This window comes from Astyanax mexicanus, chromosome 10, assembly GCF_023375975.1.
Source record: "Astyanax mexicanus isolate ESR-SI-001 chromosome 10, AstMex3_surface, whole genome shotgun sequence".
Lineage (NCBI taxonomy): Eukaryota > Metazoa > Chordata > Actinopteri > Characiformes > Acestrorhamphidae > Astyanax > Astyanax mexicanus.
The window spans coordinates 6,746,539-6,765,897 of NC_064417.1; the positions used below are offsets into that span (position 1 = coordinate 6,746,539).

At 35.7% G+C, this 19,359-nt stretch overlaps 1 protein-coding gene across 1 annotated transcript; it reads right to left on the reverse strand.

Moving 5' to 3' along the window:
* On the reverse strand, positions 1–17,067 carry acte1 (actin, epsilon 1). Its single transcript, XM_022683856.2, has 9 exons — positions 16,973–17,067; positions 15,092–15,231; positions 12,719–12,847; positions 11,124–11,234; positions 9,242–9,326; positions 8,004–8,165; positions 6,165–6,356; positions 1,977–2,158; positions 1–307 (listed from the first exon to the last, which is right to left on the reverse strand). Exons 2-9 carry the CDS (start codon positions 15,218–15,220, stop codon positions 164–166), a joined length of 1,134 nt encoding a protein of 377 aa, XP_022539577.1. The 5' UTR covers positions 15,221–15,231; positions 16,973–17,067; the 3' UTR covers positions 1–163.
* Positions 17,068–19,359: the final 2,292 nt, after the last annotated feature.

Sequence of the window (19,359 nt, forward strand, 5' to 3'; positions counted from 1 at the left end):
TACACAAAATGCATTTATTGAGCGATTTTCTGTGGATAGAACATGAATATTTGAACACCAGAGCTTCCAGCCAACATGAAACAACACTTTGTGGATTCCAGGAAGAGAGGCAGCAGAGAGAAGAAACAGAGTCCAGGGGAATGGCTGTGCGGGCATGAGGTCTTTAGAAGCACTTCCTGTGGACGATTGAAGGTCCGGCCTCCTCATACTCATCTTTGCTGATCCACATCTGCTGGAAGGTGGAGAGCGAGGCCAGGATGGAGCCACCGATCCACACTGAATATTTGCGCTCAGGAGGGGCAATCATCTGCACAGGAAAGGCAAATATCAGTTCCATCATACAGCAATATACACACAGACACACACACTCTTAAATTCAGAGGTTGATCTTCTGGATGATCTTGGCTTGAATGTGCAGCTCTAGGAAAAATTAAATCCTTTGAAGTGGATTTAAATAATTTAATAATCGCAATATGTACAATGCGGACTATTATAAATATTATAAACTACACTACCTGGCCAAAAAAGAAAAAAATTACACACCCTAATATTTGATTTGTCTGCTTTAAGCTTTGTTTATGCCACAGTTAGTTCCGACCCTGCAATGTGATTGGCCGAGAGGCGTTTTATGAGTGACATTATCAGCCGGTAATGCACTGTAACCAAAGCTCTCCATGTATTACTCCGCCAAATACAAACCAAATGCGATGTCATTAAACACCACTGTGAGGCGTTGGATCCCATGGGCACAGTGCAGAAACGCCATGTCTCCAATAGGTGGCGCAGGCCATGACACAGTCCCACAAATAAACTCATAAGCCCAGCGATTTAAAAATACGCATTATTACACACATTATCAGCCACCAATATCAGGTTAATAGTTGTTTTATTAAAATAAAAGCTCAAGTGTATACATTTCCAGTTAATATCTGGTATTTTAAGCTGAATGTAATGTGGACCCTTGTAATTCCGCAGGTCTTGCCGCTGGGGGGTGCCGAAGTAAACAAAACTTGAATTCTTAAAAAAAAATAAATAAATAAATTTTCTTTTAGTCAAACGAGCGCTGGACTTGAATCTACACAGATTAAAGTGTAGATAGTTTTCCAAAATGTTGACTGAAAGGGCCGATAATGCAGAGCTTACAGCCCAGCTACAAACAGAGCAGCTATGCAACTATTTTAACACGCTGAGTGTTTATAACCAAACCGATCGCATATTCGAGCTATAACATGTAATATTGGCACTGCTGTGCTGATCTTCGGAACTCGGCCTTGTTCTTACGACCGCATCACAGTGCCAATATTACATGTTATAGCACGAACCTCATGCGTATTATTACTTAATAACATCATGCATTTGCCAGGGCTACAATGGAATGTTTTAAAACAAAACATTCATATGTTAGAATGACCCAATCAAAGCCCTAGACCTAAACCCAGTCGAGAACCAGTGGCAAGATCTGAAAACAACTTTCCAATCTGACTGAGCTTGAGCTGTTTTGCAAAGAAGAATGGGCAAAAATGTCAGTCAGTAGATGTGCAAAGCTGGTGGAGACAAACCCTAAAAGACTTGCAGCTGTAATTGCAGCAAAAAGTGGTTCCACAAAGTATTGACTCAGGGGGGGCTGAATATTTTTGCACACCACACTTTTCAGTTTTTCATTTGTACAAAAATGTTTTGATTCATGCATAATTTTTTTATACCATTTTGTGTTGGTCTTTCACATTAAATTCAAATGATTTATATTTATGTTTGTGGTTGTAATGTGACAAAATATGGAAAAGTTCAAGGGGTATGAATACGTTTGCAAGACCTCAACTGAAATTGGTATTAGTAAAGATTACTATAAAATGCAGGAGGTTCACCACACATTTCTGAACACTGGTGCTTTTTATTAGTAGTTTATAAACATTAAAATAAATAATTTATTTTCTAAAGTATAATTTTGGCACTGCATTCAAACTCAAGTAGTTTACCTTGATCTTCATGGTGCTGGGTGCCAGGGCTGTGATCTCCTTCTGCATCCTGTCACCAATACCGGGATACATTGTGGTTCCTCCTGAGAGCACGTTATTGGCGTACAGGTCCTTACGGATGTCAATGTCACATTTCATAATGCCGTTATATGTGGTCTCGTGAATGCCAGCCGACTCCATGCCTATAATTAAACAGCAGGATAAAGAGTCATTAGAGAGCAGCAAACTGCTTTAAGCATTCTTTCAGATGCTGAATTATTACAAGACTTTACAATAATTAATTTAGTCATTCTCCTTATATGGTGTATTATGAGGCAGAAATTGATCCCTACTCTCTGATTAGTATTGTGTTATATAGGGTGAGATCATTTAGTTTATTAACCCTCTTGTTATGTTATGGGTCAATTTGACCCGTTTAAAAGTTTGAAGATCTGGGAAAAATAGTTACAAGTATTTTTTTTTTGTATAAAACTTCTTCTGCCTGCCTTAATTAGTATAATCAACATAGAACCCCATGCAATAAACACAAACTAAAACAAAATTCAATATTATGTTTTTTTAACGTTATATAAAGCTGTTATGTCTAATATGTTGGTCTTTCAAAAGTAGTAACTTAGTGAAACATTAAAAAAAAGGATGAACACGTTTTTTTTTTCGTTTTTTTTTCTTAGTGTGGAGGGTGAATAAGGGTCTCTATCTAAGGAATATGACTTGGCCTTGTTACCTTGTTACTCTGCCCCAGGTGATACTGAAATAAATCCCTTTAAAGAGACGGTAGGAAAAACAACCTGTTGAATTATAACCCATCAAGACAGAAGTTTGAAAAATCAAGATATAAAATTGATTATGGATATTTTGGGTTCATAAACTTAGACAGACAATAAAAATGAGGGATATAGCACACTTTTGAACTTTTACACTCATTCTTCAGTACTTAAAAGCAGTAAAGCTCACTATGGAAGTCTAAAAGACTTCATTAAATGAGAAGCTTCCAGGAAAGTGACTGTACTTTCAGCTCTCTCGGATGAGTAGGCAGTGATTGATGTTTCGAGTCAAGACCGAGGACCATCTGCCCCATAAATAGAGCCAGTACCTCTGGCTATGTGGCGCCGCTCTGAATTAGCCTCTGAAAAAGGTGATCTGTCACCCTGCCACCTCGGCTAACACGCGAGTCCCACATGCGGACATTTAGCAGCCGTCTACCAGAATCAGCCCCGCGTAACCCTCCGCCCCGTCTGAATCCCAGCACCTACTACACGCTGATTTTAATCACGCCGCTCGCACGTCTACAGCCGGGTGAATGATTGAGAATTATTAATGGCATGAATCTTTCATGAGCTGAGCTCAGGCTTTGTGCACGGGCTCAAAGGAAGGAATGTATTTTAGGCTGAGCTTAGCGGTCGCTAGTTAATTCAAATCGCTTCATTGAATCTTATATAAAGCAAATGATGAAAAGATGACTGTCTGTTATGTAGGCTAAGTCATATTCAGCTTTAAATGACCCAGTCCAACCATTCACTTTTCTCTCTAAAAAGACAAAAGAAACATTTCCCCAGGTTTCAGCTACTTTTAAATGAGTTTTTTTTTTTTACACAGTGTGAATACAGCTACAGTAGGCCATGCTCTATAGTGCTAATGCAGTGCTAATGATGTAGCTACTGCTGCTGCAATGATGCAATCATCCCCAACAGCTGTGCGGTTATTTCTTCATAGTGAGAGCTGATAAAAGAGCAGAACAGAAAGCTTTCATTCATTTAACTCGAAGTGACTATTTCACTGTTTCACTGTTCCACTGCTTTATCCACGTTTGATTGATATGAAAAGTGATGCATTTCTAAATGGCTTCATTTTCCATTTTCTTTCCTCTCAGATTCAGAGAAGAACACAGACTGAACAACTGAAACCAGCTCTGCCTGGAGTCTTATGTAGCTGTCAAGCTGATAGAAAAATAGTGATAAATAGTGCTAATGCCGATGCTAATGCTAATGCTGGTGAATATATTAAATTACTAATTCATAACTGAAACAGTAAGGGAAGGATGTGATGTCTTATAACTTATTTTTGTATTTTGCAGTCATGAAAGAACATTTTGAACCCAAAATGAGGTGCAGGTTCAGTTTTAATATCTTAATGTCTTAAGAAGTCTCACCCTGCAAAACCCCAAAAGTTTTTGCAGTAGTATTTGCACATTTATTAAAGTTCATTACTGATTTATAAATTCATTAAAATCTAAAACACATACATTTACATACATCCACAACATACTGTATATATACCAGTGGTGTGCTGTGAGACCCTTCTAACTCTTTAGAGAAGAGGTGACAAAAGTGCATGTAAATAATTGCATAATTTATTATCAGGAAGTAAGCATTTTTTTTAATATAAATGAACTAAAATAAAAAAACTGAAACTAATTCAAAGTATTAGTCTGTGTTTCTCAGTTGCTACAGGACTCTTATCTGACTGACAGCGGTTCTTACCAATCAAAGCTTTTTAAAATGGCTTCTGCCACCTTGTGTCTGCTGCCCCTTCTCCTGATTTTGAGAAGTAATGAGCCTGTTAGCAAAGTCATAGGACAATCTAAACAATCAGATTCATGTTTTTCACAGCGGGGGCAGGGCCATGGCTGTCTAACCCCTTCTCTGCGCTCCGATGAAGGGGTTACGCTACGTGCATTGATTAGTCGTAAAATTAAATATTTAGCTAACTATCATGGAAATAAGACAGATATTGTGTCATATTATATTAAAAATCCTTTTAAAAACTGCCCTTCAACAGGAAACTAAGTAATAGGCTGTCTGACTGGTGAGTTTTATGTGTACCTAATGTTTTGGCTGCTCAGGCATACAGGGCCGTTGGTTGCAGAAGGGCGTACCCACTATATTCACTGCACGCCACTGATATATACATTTAAAAATCTGGCTCATAGTAAAGTATGTAAACCTTTTTATATTTTGTGTGTTTTTTTTTTGCATAAATATGTCATAAAATGTGATCTGACCTTCATCCAATTCAAGTGTATTGTTAAATATAATGTGCCTAAAATAATTACAAATTTGTATAATTCATGTCTTTATTAAGGACAATAATAAAAACTATATAATTCTAGAGAAAAAAGTAAGTGAACCTCTTTTTTAATGGCCTCAAAAAAGAAAATTACTGTAGAATCAAGTGCTAGCATACCTTGACTATTACTAGTTTGGGGGTGTGGACTAGAGTTACAGTACTTTTTACAACTCTTGAGCGGTTCGCTTGCGGTGAGAATCTAATTGAGTCTCGATCCATCCCAGCTATCAAATATACCATTTTTGTATTTGAGCTAAACTGCTGATAGGGTGCAGTTCAATCTGAGATACAATATTGGCCAGATTATATGCTGCTATAAAAAAAAAAAACGCTGTCTCTGCTGCTTCATGCTGTTTACACATGGAGTAATGTGCAGCGTTCGCTGCTCGCAGCTACGCAATTCTGTTTACTACGTGGTCGCATTTAAACACTGTTTGGAATCAAAAATTAAAGTAAATTAAATCTACCAGTTAAGTAACTGACATTTATAGTATCAGATGTTTCAATTAAAGGGCTCTTAAAGGGACAGCGTACAAATTAAAATGTTTCCTTTATACAATTTGTCATGCATACTTTATTCGGGCGCCCCACTTTGGCTTTATATATACTATATATACTAGTATTTTAATTGACACCACTAATATAAATATAATTGCATTTTACATTTCTTACATTTATTCTTTTATTTACATTTAAATATCCACTATAAAAAACTTGTGATTGGAGAAGAACAAGTGTGATTAATCTGATTACATTTTTTAATCGATTGACACCACTACATTATATTTATCAATACTTTTAAATGGGAGAAAGATCAGGTCACATTTGTATGATATATTTGTATAACAAATCAATTGCTAATGCCCAGTGCTAAAAGAAGCACATGCTGTAGAGCAATGTTCTCCAATCCTGTTCCCGGCCCCCCTCTGCCCTGCAAATTCCCCTTCTTCCAACAGGCCTGATTAAAATAATCATCTCATTAATAAGCCCTTTCACAGTGGCAGTGGGTGAGTTGAAGCAGGTAATCTTCTAAAATGTGCTGGGCAGGAGGGCTCCAGGATCAGGGCTGAGAGAACACTGCTGTAGAGAGTGTGCTGTAGAGAGAGTGTGTGTTTCACTGACCGATGAAAGAGGGCTGAAAGAGGGTCTCTGGGCAGCGGAACCTTTCATTGCCAATGGTGATGACCTGTCCATCAGGCAGCTCATAAGACTTCTCCAGAGAGGAAGAGGAAGCAGCAGTGGCCATTTCATTCTCAAAGTCCAGAGCCACGTAGCACAGCTTCTCCTTAATGTCTCGCACAATCTCTCTCTCAGCTTTAGAAACAAATGGCATCATCATTGGATTGTTGTCTCCATTGGTAAAACCATTCTTTTGGGGATGGTTATTTAAAAGTATTTAATAAACCTTTACATTTTGTAAACATACCTTTAGGAATGGACCTACAGAAATGCTTCAGTGTAACCTGGAATAAAATCTTATCCTCTTAAAGTATGTCTACACATTCATTCAATTATCTAACCAGCCAAACGTACTGCAGTTTGGGTTTAAGCATAGCTTAATGATCGTTAGTTTGAGTGCTCTTATTGACAAAAATATATACACTTATTTAAACTTATTTATAAAAGTGCAGAACTAATTTGAAATAAAAAAGACTAAAAAACATATAATTTACATAAATACATAATATAAGCGCAGAATAACCTTGGAATTTTCCTTTATCATTTTTTGGCTTTCTGGATTTGCAGTTACATGTTTTTTTTTTTTTTCAAATATTTTCCCTTTTTTTTTCTCTCAATTTAGCTAGGCCAATTGTCAGACCCATTCATCTGCTACTCAGCTGTAAACCCCCCCCCAGAACACAAGGAGGGTAAAGACTAGCACATGCCTCCTACGATACATGTGAAGTCAGACTCTGCCTCTTTGCGAACTGCTGATGATGCAGCATTGCCGAGGAGCATTACAGCACACTCGGAGGAAAGCGCAGCAACTCAGTTCTGAGACTTCAGCTCACAGACGCCTTGTGCTGATCCACATCACCCTACAGGTGCCTCAAAGAGTGCCATATACCCACCCAGAGAGAGCAAGGCCAGCTGTGCTCTCTCAGGGCTTCGGCAACTGACGGTAAGCTGCATGACCGGGATTCACACCATGATCTCCCGATAATAGTGGCAGCGCTTCAGACAGCTGGACCACTTGGTGCTTCCAGCTACCTGGACTTGACCAATGCTTCTCAGCAGAGGTAACTGACCTACTCCTTTATTCTATTACACCTGTTCTATCTCCTATATATACACCCTCACTTCAGATGCTCCATGCTGAGTATTCACAGGTTTTCCTTTTTTACAAAGCGTTTATATTGCCTGTATTAGTTCTCTCAAATTTGACCTTTTTTTGTATTTTCCAACACTAATTTTGCCAGCCCTCTGATATTGCCTTGCCTGTGTATGATCCTTGGACTGTTTATCGTTTATGGTATTTTTACTGCCTCTTGCTGTTGTTTACCACTGTTGGCCCTGCTCAATTTGACTACCTTTTGCCCACTACTTTATTATTACTTGTCCACTATTACTTGTCTGAGTTTTGTCCAGCCATTACCATCTGTTTAAAACATAATTGCATGTTGAGTTTTTAAAAGTCCATGACCATTTTTCTCAATCAATAATTGTAAATTCACATACGCTGAAAAAAATAATATTTATAGCTGACCTGATTCAATTGTGTACCTATTTTCCATTAAATAAAACATACGGCATCATCACAGATATATATTTAAAAATGGTGTGACATGTTCTGTATCTTAAACAGTATTGTTCTTGTAGTCACGTATTCTTGTGGTTTGGAGGAGACTCAGTGCTGTAGTGTGTTTTTCAGTGTAAAGTGGATTTGTGTGTTCTGCTGCTCAGTGCTGGTTACAGTAAGTGTTTGATGGATATTGTTCGGGACAGTGTGTGAGGCGGTACCCGTGGTAACGAAAGAGTATCCTCTCTCAGTCAGGATCTTCATGAGGTAGTCAGTGAGGTCTCTGCCAGCCAGATCCAGCCTCATGATGGCATGGGGGAGAGCGTAACCTTCATATACGGGCACGTTATGGGTCACGCCATCGCCAGCGTCCAGCACGATGCCTAAATACACACAAATATTGTATAAGTATAAGTATAATTAATATTGTTTTGGATACAGTATTATCATATATACAACATAAAGTACCCAGAGCATATTGTTGCTGTCCAATGAAAATGAGCATCTCCAAAACATTAACTTTATAGGTAAGAGATAAAACCTTTTAATAACTTTTAATGGAAGTGAATGTTAAAAAAAATGTTTTTTCAGGTCATTTTGGAGAATTTTTATTGGTCCATTCGTTGACACAGTCTAAATGACAGTTTGTGTATTCAAATTATGTAGTTAAAAAAAAACTGAAATGGAGACACTTGTTTTATCTCAATTTTGGTTGTTTTTCACTTTTTGATGTAATTTTAATCTTTAAGTTTATGATGAGTCAACCATTAGAAATACTATATATACTACTATTCAACTTCCAATAAAAGGTAAAAGGTTTTTCCCTTCTTTTTTTTTGTGTGACAATGATGCCATATAGTCGCTGTCAGGACACATAATTATCAAAGTGCAAATAGATGGAGACAAACATTGTTATCTGTTTCATTTAATTAATCTGCATGTTAATACTGTGAAATTAAATAAACAAAAGAGAAAATACATGTATAAAAACTGTATACTAGTGCATCTCAAAAAATTGAAAGCCATACTTACTTTTTTGTTCTTTATTAGAATGTCTTATTGTTTCTGAATGTTGTGAGTTACACTCACAGTATGTGTACTATACATGCAGTAATATATATATATATATATATATATATATATATATATATATATATATATATATATATATATATATATATATAATTATATATATATATAATAGTGTTTTTGTTGTTACTGTTATCATCCTCTCAAGAATTTTTGCTTTATTATTTATTATGATACCTCAAAATCATGAATTATTCTGGTTAAGTCAGCGCTGAACTTTTTAAACTCTGTCTGTAAGCACTTCAGGAGCTTCACTGGAACAACTCCTAAAATATTAAAGAAACTCAATCCACCCCAATCCATCATTTAAGAGCAAACATCAGATCATCAGATTCTTAATGTGAGCTGTATTAGGGGGGCATGATCTGACCTGTGGTACGGCCGGACGCGTAGAGGGACAGCACTGCCTGGATGGCCACGTACATAGCGGGAACATTGAAGGTTTCAAACATGATCTGAAAACACACACACACACATTATTTCACTCATTTTATCATAAAAGCATGTTCTGACTTTATTGCAGGCCAAAGAAGCATCACTTTTGATTTGCTACAGAACATTTGAAAGATTTAAAAGTTCTGTATATGGATCCTTTATGTCATTATTGAAACAACTACTTCATATTCTGGCATGCCTTTCCCTTCAGTCACGCCTCCATCCTTGCAAAGAAATGAACACACCTCACTTTCAGACCACCACAGCCATCGGTGTAGATTTATTTGTGGCATCTTTGCTATTTAAATGAGGCAGGGGCAAGGCAATAGCCAACAATAGTTGTTGCCAGGGTATAAGATAGCAATGAGCATTGTGAGGTGCCTTGCGTTCACAGAGTGTAAGATCCCATGTGTATCCCAGGTCCCATGTGTTGAACAACACACACATAGAAATTAAAATCAATTTAAAATTGGTTGTCGTTAAGAATTTTCTTTTTTTTAGTTTTCACCATTTTATCATCTAAGTCTTTAATTTATAATGAATAGACCAATAGAAATGCTCCAATATGACCAGGTTGGATTAAAATCTTCTTTCACTGACTTCCATTAAAAGTCCATCTCCTGTACAGTTGCTGTCCTGAAGATTTATGATTTATGAGATTTATGAGAGAAAGCTTCTGACAGAAATATGTTTTTAGAACACGATTTCAACAGACATATTTTCATAGATAGCAACATAACATAAACATAAATACTTGTAATTTATACAAAGGTGTCACAAGTATTCACATTAATTACTCTGTAGATAGAAGTATAGATACTAGGGTTTAAAAAAAGTAAAGGGACTGATTTGTAAGGTACTTAAAGTATAAAAGTAAAAAAATGTAAGGAGAAAAAATAAAGCCATTAAGGAAAAAAAAAAGAGTCCTATAGTGCACCTCCCCTCCCCCGACAAAACACATTTTTCTAAAAGCCATAATGACTGGAATGTTCTATTAAAATGTTAATTTTGATAAATTTGTGATGCACTAGGCTCCTCCCTGTTTCAGCTGCATATATGCTGATTGTAAATTAATGTATTTTAGTAGAATGTAAATATATTAAAGAAGTTTAGTTGGACTGGAGTTTGTCTGGAGTTCTCTTGAGTCTCTGCACGGATCATCTTCATACTAGGCTACATACGCCTGCTATGTTCTTGCTGGAGTGTGTGTGTGTGTGTGTGTGTGTGTGTGTGTGAGGGGGCGTGTGCAGGTGTGATGGATCACAGTATACACCAATAGGGAGTCTGAATGGTATACAGTATGTTTATACTCCTCTACATCCAGCCACAATCAGATTTACTTTATCTGGATGGGGAGATTTATTTGGATAGGGGGTTTTATTGAATGATGAGAAGCTGGAATGAAAACAAGTTGAAATTAAATAGGATTTTTAAAATGTAAGGAGTAAAAAGTTTATATAACTGAATAAAAATGTAAGGAGTTGAAGTAAACGTAATTTTTTGGAAAAATAATTACTCCAGTAAAGTATTGATAATTGATCATTTCTATATAAGTAAGGAAATGAAGTATTTGTACCTCACTACTTGACACCTCTATATTTATAATAAACAAATTATAAGTTAGTTATAAGTAAATGAGGAGCAGTAGCTGGACGGACCAGTGGCTTCTCTGCATTAAAGGGATTGATCAAACTCTCAGAAACTGACAGCTTGGCTCAGTACAAGTAAAAGTACCATCAGTGCAGGAGCGGCTGATCTGACTGAAGTGTTCTGGCCTGGTTTCAGACGTGCTGATGGTGCAGTTTTAACGGGGGTACCTGTGTCATCTTCTCCCGGTTGGCTTTGGGGTTGAGTGGAGCCTCAGTCAGGAGGACAGGATGTTCTTCTGGAGCCACACGCAGCTCGTTATAGAAGGTATGGTGCCAGATCTGAAGACCAGATATTAAAACTTTTTTTCAGTATCGCTCTTTAGATACTGTAGTTTGAATTTTAATGGTGTGCTGTTGGTTGTCAGGCTGATATGCTGATTCAGGTTGTTTTAGGCCGCCTTTTAAATCTTTGTGTTTCACCATTACAAGAAAAGTGCATTAAAATGATTAGGAAATTAAAAAATATATATATTACTATGATTATTAGTGATATATGATTATTACTATGACCCATATTCCTAAATAAACTGTTCAATTCTTGTCAACTTTTCCCTGATTCCAGACTCTATCACTCTTTTTAACCCTTTAATCACAACACAAAACCCTGACATCACTTATTTATTACTATATTATGACTTCCCTATTCAAATGAACTCCTTTAGCATTTTATTGCATTTTAATTAATATATCAAAGGTTTAAAAGCTGACCGAGGTATTTGAATCTGCATTGTGTGAATTTACATACAATTTAACTGATGTTTATAGAAGGTAATTCCTTTTTTTTTGTGAACTTAAACTTTAACTTGAACTTTAACTGTTGAAAGAATTACTTTTTTATTTGAAAAACTTAATAATTTCAAAATAGTTTGAAATAAGTCAAAATAACTACTTAGATTTAAAAAGTAGATCAATATACATGAACTTAATTCTTATTTTAAGGTCTGATTCAAATTAACTAACATTTTTGGATCACATTTTAAGTTGTTTTTTTTTATCAGTTTTTTTTCATCAGCAAATTTCACCAAATTTCACATTTAAAAAAAAAAAAAAAAAGATTTTTTTTTATTTAAATTTATAAATTGCTCCATTTTATATTTTGTGTTTTAATACTTATGGCAGCATTTATGCTCCATATTTTTAAGAACAACAAGAATTCATTAAATTCTAAACAAAATAACATAATTCATATTGTCTTCTCTTTTCAAGCAAACCATTACATAATATTTAAAAATGATTCTGAACATACAGAACCAGAATACCAATAGTTTGGACAAACTTTCTCTCATTCAGTATGCTTTTCTTTCTTTTTATTTTTTATTTTTTAACATTGTAAAATTTAATATTGAAGACATTAAAGCTATACTGGAACACATGCAGATTTTTTTTAACAAATCAGAATCTGTTTTATGCTTTAGATTCTTCTAAGTAGCACATTTATCTTTGAGGACAGATCTGCACACTCTTGGTATTTTAATCTCAGTGTCTTCATGAGGGAGAGTCAGCTGGAATAGTTTTCTCAGAATCTTGAAGGAAGGAGTTTCTGCAGGTGCTGAACAAGCTCCATCTCATCCCAATTAAATCACCTCAGTTTGGTGATTATTTTTTTTTTTTGTTTACTACATAATCCACACGTGTACCTTAATTGTTTTAGAGTTTTTAATATTATTATTCTACAAAATAGAAAAACTAAATGAGAAGAGGTTTCCAAACTATGACTGGTACTGTATGTGCAACTTTCAATTGTATAACTGAAAAACGTATACCTTCTCCATATCATCCCAGTTGGTGATGATCCCGTGCTCGATGGGGTATTTGAGGGTGAGGATGCCTCTTTTGCTTTGGGCCTCATCTCCTACATAACTGTCCTTCTGTCCCATACCCACCATCACCCCCTACAGGACACAGACAGCAGGAGAACACACTTCATCCAAAACTGCATTTTACAAAAGCCTGATTAGGTCATGTAACTCTTTTCCATGCATTTTTTGCAAAATAAGCCTAATCACTATATGGACAATATTTTATATACATACAATTGCCTCATTGACTAGTACTTCCTAAATATATAATATTTATATGAAATAGTTAATGTTATTAGTAACTTTATAGGTCTTATTAAGGCAGTTTTCCCTTAAGCATTCATTGTATACTGTAATAGAGCTCTCGGGTCTTTAAAAAGTAGTTATTAAGTGCAAATGAATATAGTATTAATAGTATGTTTCTTGACTAAAGGAAATAAACACATATCCTTCATTATGAGAGGGTACCACCCTAGTGACAAGAGGGGTATCAGTGTTAGTTAATATTTTTTTATTCTTTCTTTAATTGTAAATACCAGCACTAAATTTAGATTATATACTGTACTAGGAATTTGGACGTTATTGTACAAGAGTTTCAGGCCCTTGTTAAACTTACTCAGTAAAACACTTAAATAAGAAATAAGACAAATAATATTCATACAAAAAGTAATGGTTTTACATTGGGGTTCATTAAACATCTCCAAATCTCTCCTTCTGAGAGTCTAGTATTATTATTTATAGTTCTCATCATATTAACAGCTGGTTCGGTAGATCAGTGCTTATTGATGGTAAAACAAGTGAGCTGCTGATGCTGATTGAACACATGCACTAGAGTGCTGTTTAATGTTTCTGTCAACACAGTCATGGATTTTCGTATATGTATTTCTCACTTATATTAAAGTTCTAAATTATGGGTTTTTTATAAAGCCAAAAATGGCAGATATGGGATTATGGCTAATGACTAACTGGCAGAGGTGAAAAGTAATGAATTACATTTACTCAAGTTACTGTAATTGAGTAGATTTTATGAGTAATTTGTAATTTTTAAAGTAGTTTTTAAAATAGGTAATTTTACTTTTACTCAAGTACATTTTGACTCAAGTAATTTACTTTGCTACATTGGAAAACCAAATTACTGAGTAAAAAAAAAATGCTGGGAAAAAAAAACAATTGTCTGAATAATAAAAAAAAAAATTGGCGCGGATGCTCGCGTGTGGAATAACGAGACAATATCGTCCTCATGCAATGCAAAATGTGCCCTGCCGGACAGAGCTGTCGGCTTTCAAAACTTCCACATCAAACCTGAGAAAGCATGTGGTGGTGAGTATTTTTATCTTTAAACAATCTGCTTGAATGTTAAAAAAAAACATGTAAATAGCAGTTAAAGCACAGCAATGGCAAGTTAAAAAATAATAAAGAACTGTAAAACTGTAAAAAAAATACAGTTTATAGTCAACTATATGACCATAATCTTTTAACAGTAAAGAAAAAAATGGATCATATACACCTATACCACTTGTTCTTGAAAATGATTTATGGGGTGGTCTAAACAAATACTGCCTGAAAGATCCAAATTATTATGTGAAATAATCATTTATTAAAAACAATTTAATTTATGATTTGTTGTACTTTTTTACATCAAATAATTAAAAGTAACTATGTAACTTTTACTCAAAGTACATTTTAAGTACTTTTACTCAAGTAGATTTTTAGATGGGTACTTTTACTTTACTTGAGTAGAATTTTAGCAAAGTAAAGGTACTTTTACTTAATTACAATTTTCTGTACTTTTTCCACCTCTGCTAACTGGCGATGCTAATTGTTTTCTGAGATAAATTAATTGCTGATGTTTAATAACTGATGGATGGTACTGTGCTGGTTAGATTAATAGGTTATATGCAGGCTTGAAGTGTGTTAGCTTGGGTGCTAACTGTAATGTGAGACGAATTAATGGCTTGTGTTTGATATGAGAATGATGTGACTGCTGGTTAGATATGATAAGTTCTGCTGTTTGATTTGATATGTGTATGATGTCTGTACATTATTCTTTTCTTCAATTATTAAGGTAAGAACATCAGCATTGGTCCTCCACTCAAGCTATTGATTAATTAGCATTATTTTTTAAATGTATATGTATTTATGTAAATATATAGCTGAACAATATAGCAATTCTGATATACTGTATGTTACTGGAGAGTTGAAAGTGTTCTGTTAATTAAAACCACAAAACCTAATAGAAAAGATAAATAGAATAGAGTTTCATAAACCACTATATGTGAGTGTATGTGTGTATGTATGTGTGTGTGTGTGTGTGTGTGTGTGTTTGAACAGGCCCACCTGATGGCGGGGGCGTCCCACAATGGAGGGGAACACGGCCCTGGGGGCATCATCTCCGGCAAAGCCTGCCTTTACCAGGCCAGAACCGTTATCACACACCAGAGCGGTGGTCTCTTCCTCATCACACATCTTTACTTACACTGTGGGTCAGAACACACAAATCATTTACAAAATAATAATAAATCCACAAATACACTAATTAAACACTGTCTGGAGACTAAAAACACACTCTACAATGCAGAGAAAGCAGATTTCACTTATAACATCATTTTACTCCACTGTTTTACCTCTATCTCTATCTGTCTGTGTTACAGTGAAGGCATATTATCATTTTCATGGAATTCATTTCTCTACCTTTTTTCCTGTTAATTGAATTACAGAGGTGGCAAGCAGCAAAGTGCAAATACTTAATTATCTTACTTAAGGTAGCTTAGAAATGTTGGTTATCTATACTTTACTATAATAATTTATATTTTTTTAGATGATTTTTTACTTCTACTTTTTACATTTTCACACAATTATCTGAAATTTCTACTCCTTACATTTTAAAAATAGCCTATTTTCAGCTTCAGCTTGTTTTTTATTCCGGCTTCTCATCGTTCAGTTAAAAAAAACCCTATCCAGATAAATCTCTTCATTCAGATAGAGTGAATCTGATTGTGATTGGATGTAGAGACGTATAACCATATACAATTCCAACTCCCTATTGGTTTATATTGTGATCCATCACACCTGCACATATCCCGCCCACTCTCCAGCAACACAAACTCCAGTCCAACTAAGTCTTAACTTTAATACATTTACATTATACTAAAATACATTCATTTTCAATGGGCATATATGTAGCTGAAACACAAGGGAGCTTAGTACATCCCAAAATGATCAACATTAACATTTTAATATAACATTACTTGTAGTTAACATTACTCAGTAGTTAACATTACTTATAACTACGTACTAGTTTTTGTCCTTACATTATTTTTACTTTTATACTTTAAGTAGTTTTAACCCTTGTGTGTTCATATGTTTTGTTACTCGTTTACTTTGTTACTTGTATTTAATTCAGCAAAATGAAGCAATTTTACATTAAAATGCTTTACACATGCTTGCTTCACCTACATTGCAAGAAATATAAACAGCTTACATGGTTAATATTTGCCCTTTACCTTTCTTATGTTACATTTCTTTCAAAAAGTGCTACTCTTTTTTTATTAGTTTTTTAATAAAATGTAAAAGAAAATGAATTAAACTCAAGATATGAGTAGAAAATTTGTTTAGTTTCAAATTTACAAATGAAGCAATGTTTATTAGCCCTTGGCCAAACATACTGTATGTAATATAAATGGTTGGGGGGGGAGGTGTACAGTGTGTGTTTATCGAAAATGTGTTTTGATATGCTTTTCACAAAAAATGAGCCAATGCCAATGAGTTTGAGTTAGAAAAAATATTTTTTTAGTATCATTTGATGAAAAATGAAAACGGGTCCCACAGACCCGAACACCACACAAGAGTTAAAAACAGTATTTTTACACTTTTGCTTAAAGAGTAAAAAACGTAAGTTGATACGTCAACTTCTACAAAAGTATTTTAAACCCTAGTATCTGTACTTTTACCTACAGAGTACTGAACGCCAATACTTTTCACACCTTTGTTAAATGACACAAACTACACTAACTCAAAAAGTACACAGTACAATCTAATAGGATGATGCTGAAACGGTGTAGAGACCTACATAAACTAATATAAACTTAATATTCATTACTCATTCTGCTCGCGCACAGGCTAGACTGTTAATAACAGAGAGTAGCAGCGGTATCTCTGCTAACAGGTCAGCGTAGCGGGACGGATCATTAGCTTAATGAGAATATCCGATAGACTCACCCTGGAAAGACAACAAGGCCTGGAACACTAACTCCCCGGAGAGAGAGAGATGCAAAGAAAGAGAGAGAGAAAAAGGGGGGAGAGAGAGAGAGAGATTGAAATGGAGAGCAAACTCCGGTTCACCTGCTCCCGCTATTTAAACACTTCCCAGAGGAGGAAGGCCATCACGGCCATGGGACTGCTGGCCTTTTTAGGAGACATATTGCACCCCAGTCACATAGACACACCCACGTAAGCAAAGGTAGGCCATCCTGGACCCCATCCCACCGCTACAGCGGCTGTCCGAATACCACAGCTTTTAATGTCTAGTCTTGTCTGTTATGTTGCCACTCTTAGATATAGAAATGCCTTCAGCCTGTGCCGAGTTTAACACTATAAGATGGCATTACAAAGCAATAAATCAATCAATTAACTTATTAAATTAAACATATTCTCGCTTTTAGTATAGCTAATAATGTACAATAAGCAGGGATTAAAAGAGAGGGAAACCATACAAATGGAAAACAAGTAATGGGAGCAGATTTCATCCATTTTCTAATAATTAGCATGGTGCTAAGATCATGCTTAATGCTGTGATCTATAAATATTGTTTAGTGTAGCTAATAATGTACAATAAGCAGGGATTAAAAGAGAGGGAAACCATACAAATGGAAAACAAGTAATGGGAGCAGATTTCATCCATTTTCTAATAATTAGCATGGTGCTAAGATCGTGCTTAATGCTGAGTTCTATAAATATGGGGGACTAAAATCGATAAAATTTCCACCTGTAATTTTCATAGCATTACATTTATGTGTTTTTGGTGTTTCACCTGTTAGAACCTGTATGTAAGCTACACCTCAGGCCTTCACTCTCAGAACAACAATTTTGTCCTGAAGATCAAAGGGCTGTATTTTAGCAATCTATAGCGCACCGGTCAATTGCATATCGAGGAGCTGCATTTAGTGCGGGTCGGTGTCTTTGGTATCGTGAGGGTGCAAAAAGGGCTGAGGGCACACAGTGAGCACAGCAGTCATGCATGGGTTTTATTCAGTCAGTGGCGCACCTGTATTTCCCTCCGCCAAGAAAGAAACACACCAAAAATTAACCTGAACACACATTACTTACAGACCACCACACCCATCGGCATAAATATATTCCTAAACTACGACGCTATCTCAACAGCATGAGGGCTAGGCGTGAAAATAGACAGGGTGTAAGATAGCAACTTTGCCAATGTGTACAATGCAAAATCATATTTGGCCCCAACCCCCAAACCGTTGCCCTACCTTTTCTGCACACACACTCGTTCCATTCTGCTGCCATCCTTTAAATAGCAGTGCAAGCTGACAATAATAATAATTAGAAGAAGTAGAAGAAGAAGAAGTAGAAGAAGAAGAAGAAGAAGAAGAAGAAGTAATAAAACAGCCTCCCTACCTCCACTATTAGCACAAATATGAAATGTTCAGGTGTCGAAAATTTGCTTATTTGCTGCAGCTATTTGGCTAATGATGCTAACAGGCAAAGAAATAAAACAGAAAGAGTCATTAAAAGATTAAACGTAAACGAAATAAAAGATGAACTTGTATAAAATAATTAAAATTAAGTCAAGAATTTAAATTTTAAATGCTTTACTGACACTAGCACAATAAGCTTTAGTGTTTCCATTATGCAAAAAAACAGAAAGACCATCTCAAATGACACATTTAAATGGTATTTTAAATAAACAACATATTGCATCTGTTGCATATCACTCTATAAGCCATAAGAGCCATCAGATACATTAACACTGTAACATTAGAGCCATATAATTTATTGCCCTCTCACCCAGAGCTTCTGTGCCATTGTCGTGTCCACTGCAGGAGAATGGCATGCTGGACCCTACTATAAATAATGCACTGAGCAGTGGTCATAATGGAGATACCATCATTTGTTTCTCCATTGTTGGCTGAGGGCTGCTGCCTACAAGGGCATTCCAGCAGGAGAGCGATTGGTAGCCTCTGCTAGCAGGCCTTCAAAGGCAGTTTCCAGTGCTGGTATAAAGGGTGTGGACAGTATTGTGTCCAGGCCAGGTCTATTTTTTTACACAGCAAATGAAGGGAGCACATGAAGCTCATATATAAAGGAAGCAATCATCTGTTCTTATAAAGCAATAGTGCTTTAGAGTAAATTGATAGTTTGAGCCCGGCACCAATAACCCCTCTTAACCTACCATCCCTACCATCACCATTACCTCCACCACAAACATTAAACGTTCAGGTGCCTCAAATGTGTTTATTTGCAGCAGCTACTGTATATGGCTAATGATGCTAACAAGCATTTGAGCAGCTTCCATCCACTTATTTATTTGTTAGCATGGTGCTAAGTGCATAAGCGGCGAGTGATGGCTGATTATGTAAGCCAGCTTT

What these genes read in the sequence shown, in the direction of transcription:
- acte1 (XM_022683856.2), bottom strand. Translation starts at nt 15,220, where the DNA reads ATGTGTGATGAGGAAGAGACCACCGCTCTGGTGTGTGATAACGGTTCT. An exon ending in ATACTCTTTCGTTACCACGG is followed by an intron (nt 6,357 to 8,003) that starts GTACCGCCTCAC and finishes TTGTTTCTAAAG; the next exon opens with CTGAGAGAGAGATTGTGCGA. An exon ending in CCAGCACCATGAAGATCAAG is followed by an intron (nt 308 to 1,976) that starts GTAAACTACTTG and finishes TTTCCTGTGCAG; the next exon opens with ATGATTGCCCCTCCTGAGCG.